Source organism: Cardiocondyla obscurior, linkage group LG17 (genome assembly GCF_019399895.1).
Source record: "Cardiocondyla obscurior isolate alpha-2009 linkage group LG17, Cobs3.1, whole genome shotgun sequence".
Classification (NCBI taxonomy): domain Eukaryota; kingdom Metazoa; phylum Arthropoda; class Insecta; order Hymenoptera; family Formicidae; genus Cardiocondyla; species Cardiocondyla obscurior.
Window position 1 is genome coordinate 2,925,441 of NC_091880.1, and position 10,252 is coordinate 2,935,692.

The window sequence follows — 10,252 nt, forward strand, 5'->3', positions numbered from 1 at the left end:
ATTTTACGCATGCTATTTGAGATACAAACACTCCCCGTGCTAATTTATTGCCGCGCGAGGTTTCTCTCGTCCGAAGACAAATTTTTTTCCGAAAAATTTCCAGCCAGCTGTAAAATGAATCGTATTGAATTCACAAATACATCCGGAAGGGATTTTTTTGAGTGCCGTACGTCGCGAGCCGTGCGTTACAGAATTTTACTTTCGTTCCGTCGTTCGAGCATGAGTCACTCTCGACGGCGAGCGTCACGGATTCGAAAAATCGCAGGGAACAACAGACGTTAGCGATCGACATGCCTCCCGTAGGGGTGGATTTAGTGATTAGCAATTAACTTTGACCCTCCTGCTGGCCGCTGATGTCCGAGCGAGTGTGCTCTCTTCTTTTTCGAATATTTTTCTACCCTCGACCCCGCCGGCCGCCGATTTCCGTCCGTCGGAAACGTCATGTGGCACATTAATTGGATCCGCGTGGAATAAAAGGAGGCTTCTACGCATCAAACTTAGAAACGAACCGTTTCTCCATTGAGATATAAATAGCAGCATCGTGACAGTGATTGACGTCGATAAACGGCAAATTTCTAAAGTCACAGCGATACGTATTTTAATTCGCGTATTGTAATCGAGCCTAACTTTTTTTTTGTCTCCGAAATACAGAGAATCGTATGGAAATACTGAATATGACCATATACGTGTTTACGTACGGATTCTATAAAGTTACGTATAATAAAAAAAATTTAGTTAATATCATATAAAATTATGTGACGCACCTGTTTCTCAATATTATCGGTTAAAATTCCTTCGGTCTGACTTTCTCTTAATGAATAATCATTAAAGCAATGTATCTAGCAGATGTAAGAAAATTCTATGTTTTGATATCATCTCTGATCGTGCGTAAAAAAAAAAAAAAAAAAAAAAAAAGAAACTTGGACACTAGTGTAACACAAATATTTTTGTGAGTTGTTATATTTTCCTAAATTATTCATTACGGTTTAATTTTAGATTGCAGTATTTTTAAAATTTATTTTTAGTTGCATTATATTTTTTTATTAATTAATCATATATCAATACGATTCGATCAGAAGTCTTGAAAAAGACATAATGGAGATACGTGATGCCAATGTGTCGAGGAAAAAGACAGAGAAAGTCTTTTTGATGTCCCTTCTCCAACGGTAGCGGCGTGGTGACAAATTAAAATGGTTAAGAGAAGCAGGTGATGCCAACTCGGTAACTCATTTATCTTGTACGTTAGTCGGTTTTTAAATACGGCTGGGCGGTTTTGCTGATGCTCAACGTACGAGCATCAGCAAAACCGATTTTTTTTTTCTTTTTCTTTTTTTTTTCTTTATTCTTATTTGATGGAAATTTCGCGATATTGTTATAAATGTAATGCATATGTAACGAGGCGTATAACATATCATTACAATCGGCGATCATATCGCATTATTACGAAAGCGCAGCCTTTATCTCATTTTTAATCTCTCGTGGTTTTTGGTACATATAACTTTTTTTTTTTTCTTTTTTTACTTGACACTTCACATTCAAGTATTTTTTAATAATCAGTTTTACAACTGTAAATTATATCTTAATTGAATAACAAATAAAACGTATATAAAATATATATTTAAAAAATAATAAACGACAAATGTACATGTAGGAAAAATAATATTACCAATATTAAGTATATTAACCAGCGAAATTTTAATATAAAACATATCGGTGGTTGTTGGTATCGCGTTTAGTTCAAATACGCCGTGATGCATAATACGTCTGGGAACCAAAGCAATCGTCGGCGGTATTGCCACAATAACAGCCGTCCAGATCGCCCGAAGATTCACCCGTGTCCGCGTCAGCGGAGGGTGAATCACCCCAGGGATTTGGGTGGTGTTTAGCACGCTCCGGCGAATCGAAGCGCAGCCCGTGGTTGGAAGAAGAGCTTTGCCGACGCGCGAAGGTGAAAGCGGGACGAAGCCAAAAAAAGGTGGAGGACCAACGGTGCGTGACCCCCTCTAGAAGGGTCAAGTACCGGAAGTAGGCACCCGAACGCAATGCCCCCCGAAAGCAGTGGGTCACGTGGATGAACAACAAATTAACCGGCGTCGGAGCATCGCGGCTCGTCGGCCCCCACCAGCGGGCCAAAAACCTATCTACCCCTCTGATAGGCATCCCCTGAGCATCCCTCGGCTTTTGCGTATCCTGCTGCCATATGCCGTGCAGGTGAAGAGACTCTGTCCAGGCTGACACCGACGGAACGACTCGGCTGTATCGTCAGACTTCTCGGACGCAACATCGAAATGACGATACACGCGTAAAACGGTGATTTCGAGTAACATTGACGAACCTACTCGTTGAGTCTGCGATTTTTCCTCTTAAAGAACATACCCGGGCGTGTCGTTCTTATTTTTTATTTTTTATTTTTTTTTTTAATTTTATTTTCTCTTTTTTTTTTTACTTTTGCCAGCTAAACAAAGTCAAGATAGCGCAGCTTACAGAATGACTTATCGGAGTGATTCGTACGTCTCGTTTACATTACACATTTTCGTTCACGGATTCCGAGGAGCCTTAATTGAGTTCCGTCATATCCCCGTCCCGTTACGATAATACTAAATGCTCGCTTCTGTCCGCAGCGCTCGATACGCGCGGCTTCCCTATCACAACCGCGGAGGAATTTTCGAGGGGTCTCATTAATTTCTACGTCGGCATTAGGAGGCCGTGTGGATTGCATAATATCGCGGCAAGTTTAATTTAGACGGCTTTGTCCCGACAGTTGATACAGCTGCGAAGAACGAGCTCCGTGTGATTAAGTATACATTCGAGAATCGTGCTCGATGGAAGATGAAAATTTCCGTTCGGCCGGCGATGGAGCGACGCGAGAGGCCGTTCTTCGTTTGCACGCTTCGACAAATCGTACGAAAATCCTTCCAGGAGGAACGCGGACGCCGGGCGACAAATCGAAACGCGGAAACCCATTTGTAATCCGGGTCCATTCGACCGACGACGTGTTCCGGTTCTTATGCAAATGAGCCCACATCCACGTCGTCGGTGTGGGCTATATGTGCGCGTGCGAGGTCACGGCACGACGATGTCGAGTGAAAAAGAAATACACGGCGCTTCGTTAAAACGGCCCGCGTATTAATGGAATATCTAAATACACCTTCGGCGTTGGAGATTTTTTTTTTATTTTTTTTTTTGAGGAATCTCGAAGATCGTGGAGTTCGATCAACCCGATTAATTCTTATCGTACGTTCGAGAGCATCGCGGTAACGTAATAATATATGTATGCATATAGAATGCGGCAACAGGTATTACGACGTCGACGAGTCGGTGGCCTTATAATTAGCGTATCCTCTGCGTTAACGAACTCATCGAAAGTGATTTCATAAATACAACGGGGAGAAAAAAAAGAAAAGCAAAACTTGCGATATCGAGTAATGCTCGAATTTACAGGAATCATACTCGGTGGCGATTTAATGAGAAATATAAATTATACGTCGTTCTCGGCGATAAGATAATAAACCCGTTTTCAAAATAAGAAATTTTGTGCGCCGTAGAGATCCTCGATGTTCACCACCTGCTATTAATTAATATACGGCGCAAACGTATCGACGGAACAGCCAAGTATACTTTCACGTAGATTTTCACGCGACGAGCCGAGTCAAATAGGCGTTTTTCTCAACGATAAAGTTCAGGCGGCAGCTCGGTAAATTTCTTTTTATTTTCTTTCTTTCTTTCTTTCTTTCTTCTCACGGCAAATTGTTCGCGAGAATTCTTTTTACCGCGGCTTCTTACCTCCCTTTAAGTCTAGATTGATGAACGGTAATGACTTTTGTAAATCAGTCCTCCAATCTTTGATCCAGGTGGCCCGGCGCGAACTCGGCGCAAGTTCCGTTTTGAAAGAACGGTACCGGCGAAAAAAAGTGTCTCGGGCCTCGATCCGGGATAATTGGGAACCTCGCTTTCCTCTCTGTAATAATCGGCGCATTTAGCGGTGACGTAAGGAAAGGCAGATGGCTCGCGCTTGTGTCATCGTCGGGCCAGCCGATGAAGGAAATTAGTTTGCTTTTCACCGAGTGTGCCAGATTACCAGTGCACGTCACTCGTATCGCGGGTTTTTTCTTTTACAGCTTTGCGTCTCGCTGCGTTACTTTGTACATAATCCGAAGAGGCACGGTCGGATAAAATGTTAACGTCAATTTGTCAATCTATCTATCAAACTTACGTCGTATCTCGACCGATGTTACGACGTTGAACTGACTTAATAATTTATTTTTATTATTTTTATTTTTATTTGTTATAATGCGCGATAGATATTTAACAACGTTGTAGTCAATGAAATAATTACGAAATGTTTAATACCGTATAGGAGACGAATTTTAATCGATGACACCCGTCTTCTACTGTTCGTTTAAAACCACTTTCTGCGGGACCGCAACGGAAAAGTATGTACGAAACGTATTGCACAGGTGGTACTGCAAAAGAACCACCTGCATCTATCGCGGCTGTGTAACGTGCGAACGCGCACGTTTGTAACGCAATAATAAATTTAAGTTTAATTGATTTGCTTTTATCAATTCGATATTTACGATATTATGCAACGGAAAGGAATTATTTATTTGCGACAAAAAGAAAATGTTATTTCTAATTTAAGAGATTTATCGATTCTTTTTTCTTTTTTTTTTATTTTTTACATTTGCAAAATACATTATCGTTCTCGTCGTAATTATGCGCATAATTGATTATTTGTGAGATTTATTTTAATATTATCAAAACTTAGCGGTAACATGTCGGGAGGCCGATTACTTCTACGAATAAAAAATATTATTTAAGCGACAACGGTCGCGGAAGTGAAGTGTCGAGAAATCTTTCGTCCACCTTCAGTGGAGAAGTTCGGAAATCATAATAACACACTCTCGAGCCTTTATGCATTTTACGACCGGAGAAGGCGGCAGCACGCAGCAATCTCCTTTAATATATAATCTTCGGCATTACCGTTTCGTCGAGCCCCGAAAAATGGACCGGCCGCGATGGATCTCGTGGATCCTCATATGGAAACTTGAACGAAATTCGCGCGCATTGATGCCCGAAACCGACAGCGCGATCTAAATAAAAATTCACTTCCCAGGGTGATAAACCTCCGCCCTTGTTGGCACGCCAGGGCAATAACTCACGTGTGGCGTAATGACGCGAATGGACCTCACGTGTATTCGCGAGAGACGCAAATCTCCGCCGGGAAGGATCTGGTTCGTGGTCCCGAATGAAGTTCTCAGCTCGGTCGATCCGAATAATTAATAAAGCCGATTCTCGAGCACCATTAAACCGGTTTCCGCTTCAAACTTTACGTACGTTACCCCAATGGAATACAGCGAGACCCAGTTTCGCGGAGCTCGCACCCGAGTTCGTGTCACTTACTTCCGCCCGGCGGATCAGATATACGCAAAGTCAAGGAAAACTGACGGACCCTCCGCGCGGATTGCGTTCACGATGGACGGTTGTTAGGTATGGTTCGTAGATGCGTGTACCATGTGCGTGTGAACTTGGCTCGGTCATGAGAGATAGGAGATTTGAGGTTCAATTAAATTTGCAACTAGGATCTTTTGACAAATACGTGAAAATAAAACTTGAAGCGTGCGCAACTGCGTTGACTTACTTATAAGGCAGCACGTTTAATTTTTTTTTTATTTTTGCTAATAAAATATAATTTTTTTTGTTTCAGATTTCAATCCAGAGGAAGACTTTCGTCGAAGGAGCACCAGTCTGACATCCCAGTTGAAAAAAAGTGGAAGGAGAAAATTGAGTGTTTGTGTAGAATTATAATAAAAATAAAAGTTGACAATTAAAAATTACAAATTTATAGATAAAGACATAAAATTAATGTGAAAGAAGGAACAGGTATAATAAACGGTACGCTCTCTGATCAAAGCGGCCTCTCTTTCACTTTATACCGTGAATTATAAAGTCGCCGGAAGGTATCGCGTTTAGCCACGAAAACTACAATACTTAAGGAACCGCGATACTCAAATTCATACCGTAACAACGATACGATGCATCACAAATTTAAAATTACGCTGACAACTCGCACCGGTCGTTGGAGCGAAACGGCAAATTGGCCATCGGCGAAACGGCATAAACCTCTCAATAAACCGCAAAAGCCGCATAAATTAATGATTCCACAGAAAAAAAAGAAAAAAAAGAAACTCGCTGGGTCAATATTGTCGAAGACGATTAGCCGGATCGGTCTGCTTGCAGTACCGATTTGCATCGCAAACAAATGTGTGGCTCAAAATAAGCTGAAAAACCGATTACTAATTTTTGACGATGCCACGGTTGGTTCACCAAGGCCTCGACTTTTTATTTGTAAAGTCTCGCGAATATCTTTTACACAAGTCGCTTTAAATTATCAATATCCATACTTAAAAAAAAAAAAAAAATACACCTCTCTTTTATGACGAGTATTATATCGAATATTAATTTCCAATTGTTACGAATATGTAATTAATGAATTTTTATAAATTCCGCAATTAAAAAAACGCGACAAAAAGTAAACGGACATGGGATAATTCCTTGCGCTAGGTTTCTTCAACACTCTCGTATTTCTAGGTAACGATAATACGCTGCGCGTACAGAGGCCCGCTGTATCTTTAATCAAATAAGAGACAAAGACCGAGAAGAGCTGCATAAGCCCTGATGACTCGGGCTTTTCCAGTCTAAAAGAACGTCGAACAGCTGGCGCGAGATGCCCTCTTTCTGCCGAAAGTCCGCTTTTCGAGGACAACCTTACGTTGTTTCCTCGCAGCCACGTGCTAACAAAATCGCCGATGTTATTCAGCGTAAAAAAAAAAAAAAAAAATATATTTAGAGTATTATCTATCACTTAATATTTATTAATATTTTTTTTAACGTAAAGAAAATAAGACTAATAATAATGAAGAGTAAATAACGCGCTTTGTAATGTCTAATATTATTTAAAATAATATATTAATAATCGAGTAAATAATAATGATTGCAATGAAAGTAAAACGGTAATTTGATCATGCGTCCAAAATGACCGAGAGATTAAAAACGAGATCAAATACGTTGCGAATCTCAGAGTTTCGCGGAGCCAAGTGTCCAAAAATACTCGGGAAGTGTTAAAGGTTTAGGATTAGGAAGAGTAAATTGTGCAGGGTCAGGGCGTCGCTGTTTTATCATCTCTATTACCATCGAGTAACGCTCGACTTTAGCTTTCCGCTGTCGCTGTTAGATGATGTTAGTAGCGCACGGCATCTTCGCGAAAACGGAACGATTAGTTTGGATGTTATTTCTCGCTTGCGTTCGCATTTCTTTTATTGTGAAACATGAATCTTCTTCCAAGAGCGCACGAGGAGTTCAGTCAGGCTAAATACTGGAACACTTTTTTCGAAAAGCGTGGCAAGAAAGCGTTCGAATGGTATAAATTCTATACTTATTTCAATACGGTTCTTCTTTCTATAACCTGCTGTTTACTATTCTCGTTGATCTGTAGGTACGGCGAATATTCAGAGTTATGCAAAATACTTGTGAAGTATGTCAAAATTAAGGATGATATCTTGATCGTTGGTTGTGGAAATTCTACATTAAGTATGTCTTTGTATGATGTTGGCTATAGGTAAGACTGATAACTTTGCCAAGTTTGCGATTTAACAGTCATTATTCGTATAAGACTAAAATCTAAGGGTCGATTTTACAGAAGTATCGTTAATATTGATATATCGCATATTGTTATCAAGCAAATGCGTGATATAAATAGTGGTACAAGACCAGATCTAGTATATGAACATATGGATGCTACACAAATGACGTATTCAGATGAGAAATTTAGTGTGGTTCTTGACAAGGGTACCCTGGATGCTCTAATGCCAGATGCCAAAGAGACAACAGTATCTATAATTGATAAATATTTTAAGGTGAATTTTTGATTACTGAAATATTTATTATAAAAGGTTTTCTTAAAACGAGTTAAACCTAACCTTAAACCTCATTTTAGGAAATTACGCGAGTATTACGAAATGGAGGTAGATACATTTGCATATCGTTGCTGCAAGAACACATTCTACGTAAGCTTTTGTCGTACTTTCCCTGTTCGGGTTTTATGTTCCGTATAATACGATGCCATGAAGTTGAGTCGAAAGCGCGAATCGAAGAAGGCAGCTTGGTTCCAGTCTTCGTGGTCGTTGCTACAAAATGTACCAACTTATCTCAGACTGTATGTTGCAACAAAATATATTTAGTATCCTTACATTGTTATCTTAGCTGGGTGAGCAAGTTTGTTCAACTTATTTTTGTAGATTTTAATCCTGGTAGGTTCTAGAGCTAGCTTTAGTTGATGGTCCGCCTCAACGATTATCCACAACGGAGGACATGGTTTCTGCAATATTATCCTCACAATTGTCTGGAATAGTATGCAATAGTCTTTATAAAAGAAGCTTTGCCGATGTGGGGGAAGTGTCGTTAGACTTGCTTCGCCCGGGTGACAAGTATCCACGGTACACCGTTTACGTTCTCGATCAGCCATGCACGCGTGGGGTTAAAACATTTGCGGTTTTTATTGTCCCACAAGGAAAGTACGATTTCTAGTTAAATATAAATTGTTAAATTATAATAAGTTACAAAAATATATACTTTATTTCTTTTAAATTTAATAGAGAGACGGATTGGTTATTCAATACGAAAGAAGGAAGACAGCAGGTCTTAAAAAGCGCGCAACGAGACAGACTCGCCATTGTCACATTACGCAGAGAACATAAATTTGGAAATTGGGATGCCGTGAAAGCGGAATTAGAATATTACGTCGGTGATTTAGCACCTGCTGGCTTAAGCGCCAAAAATGATATTCCTTTTCTGTCTTTGGGTTCTGATGTTGGAATTCGTAATATTTGCTATGAAGGAAAGAGTGATATCAGTGGACCGTTCGTTATCGAAGAAGTAGAAAAGAACGGCCACGAATACAGGCGGCTTCTGTTCTTAAATAATCCGTATGTCCTTCAAAGTGAAGCCAGACTAAAGGAAGGTACTAATTTATAATTTAGGAAATTCTATAATAACGATATCTTCATAATTATAATAAATAAATAACATTTATAGCAAAATCTAGACGCGGTAAAACGAAGAAAATTGCCGATCCGGGATTTTTAGCTTGCGAACATCACATACATATGAGCGCTGGCGTGAATGCGGTAATAGATACAAAAGAACAGGATGAAATTATGATTATAGGACTTGGAGGCGGTGGGCTTTGCATGTTCTTACATCAATGCCTTCCCAAAGTATGTGTCTTCGAATAGCATTCATTATCACAACTACCGTCAAGCATTACAAACCTAAATCTTTTTTCTAATGTTACTTAAAATTAATTTTTTTTTCTAGCTAAAAATTACTGCGGTCGAAATTGATGTTGTAATGCTAAAAGTCGCTACCGAATATTTTAATCTTGTTCTCGACGAGCGGATGAAAGTAGAAATTGCAGACGGAATTCAATATATTAAAGACATCGCAGCATCCGAGACAAAATATAAGGCTATACTTTTCGATATCGATAGTAAAGATACTACTGTTGGAATGAGTTGTCCGCCTAAACAATTTCTCGAAATACCACTACTCAAAGCAGTTGCGGCATGCTTAAAGACGAATGGCCTTTTTATTTTAAATTTAGTTAGTAGAGATAAAAATTTGAAAGAGAAAGCCAAGGATGATTTGAAATCTGTCTTCCAATCAATCTCTTGTTTCTCCATCCAAGACGAAATTAATGAAATTGTCATGTGTTCTACGGAAAAACAGAATCAGAAAGAATGGAAAAACAGACTTAAACTATCCATTACTGATTTGAGCAAGCAGGCGTCTGCGAGAAAATTATTTTCTTTCAAGGAATCATTAGACATTTCTTCACTTTTAGAAAGTTTATCTGTGGAATCCTAATTACTTTGTATAAATTTTGTATATTAATTAAAATTAAAAATATAATTCCTAATGTGATGGCATAACCTTTTACATACTCTTTACAAGTTGCATAAAAATTCATAATCTAATAATATATGTATATGACGAATCTTTTGGCAACTTTATTTCTTAATAATTATATGCAACGTGCATTACTTTCGTATTTACAGAAGTTTAATTACAAGCAGTTGAAATTCAGGCGCACGAATAACAGTTATTACCATAATCAGTTAAACATTCAACAGGCGCGAACAATCTTATATATTTTTTTTCTCCTTCACCGCACATATATGTATAATTTTTCTGC

The 10,252-nt window shown here is 39.1% G+C and overlaps 1 protein-coding gene and 1 long non-coding RNA gene across 3 annotated transcripts in view; both read left to right on the forward strand.

Annotated features, from left to right (window-relative positions):
* Positions 1-6,415, forward strand: part of LOC139109296 (uncharacterized) — a 111,446-nt gene extending 105,031 nt beyond the window's left edge. The window contains exon 5 of the long non-coding RNA XR_011546815.1: positions 5,708-6,415. This is a non-coding gene — a long non-coding RNA (uncharacterized lncRNA). The remainder of the gene's footprint in view (positions 1-5,707) is intronic.
* A 711-nt stretch (positions 6,416-7,126) lies between these two features.
* On the forward strand, positions 7,127-9,989 carry LOC139109348 (eEF1A lysine and N-terminal methyltransferase homolog). Of its 2 annotated transcripts, XM_070668337.1 has the most exons (8): positions 7,128-7,420; positions 7,496-7,618; positions 7,700-7,916; positions 7,997-8,215; positions 8,314-8,573; positions 8,655-9,019; positions 9,094-9,275; positions 9,376-9,989. In XM_070668337.1, the coding sequence occupies exons 1-8, from the start codon at positions 7,329-7,331 to the stop codon at positions 9,922-9,924; spliced, it is 2,007 nt and encodes a 668-aa protein (XP_070524438.1). In that variant the 5' UTR covers positions 7,128-7,328; the 3' UTR covers positions 9,925-9,989. The 2 variants fall into 2 exon arrangements, with proteins under 2 accessions (XP_070524437.1, XP_070524438.1); XM_070668336.1 differs by having other exon boundaries at positions 7,127-7,618.
* Positions 9,990-10,252: the final 263 nt, after the last annotated feature.

Bases quoted from the DNA above. Each gene is read 5' to 3' on its own strand.
- LOC139109348 (XM_070668336.1), top strand. From the start codon at position 7,329: ATGAATCTTCTTCCAAGAGCGCACGAGGAGTTCAGTCAGGCTAAATAC. The intron at 7,917-7,996 runs GTGAATTTTTGA...ACCTCATTTTAG, and splicing joins TAATTGATAAATATTTTAAG to GAAATTACGCGAGTATTACG. The intron at 8,574-8,654 runs GTACGATTTCTA...TAAATTTAATAG, and splicing joins TTTATTGTCCCACAAGGAAA to AGAGACGGATTGGTTATTCA.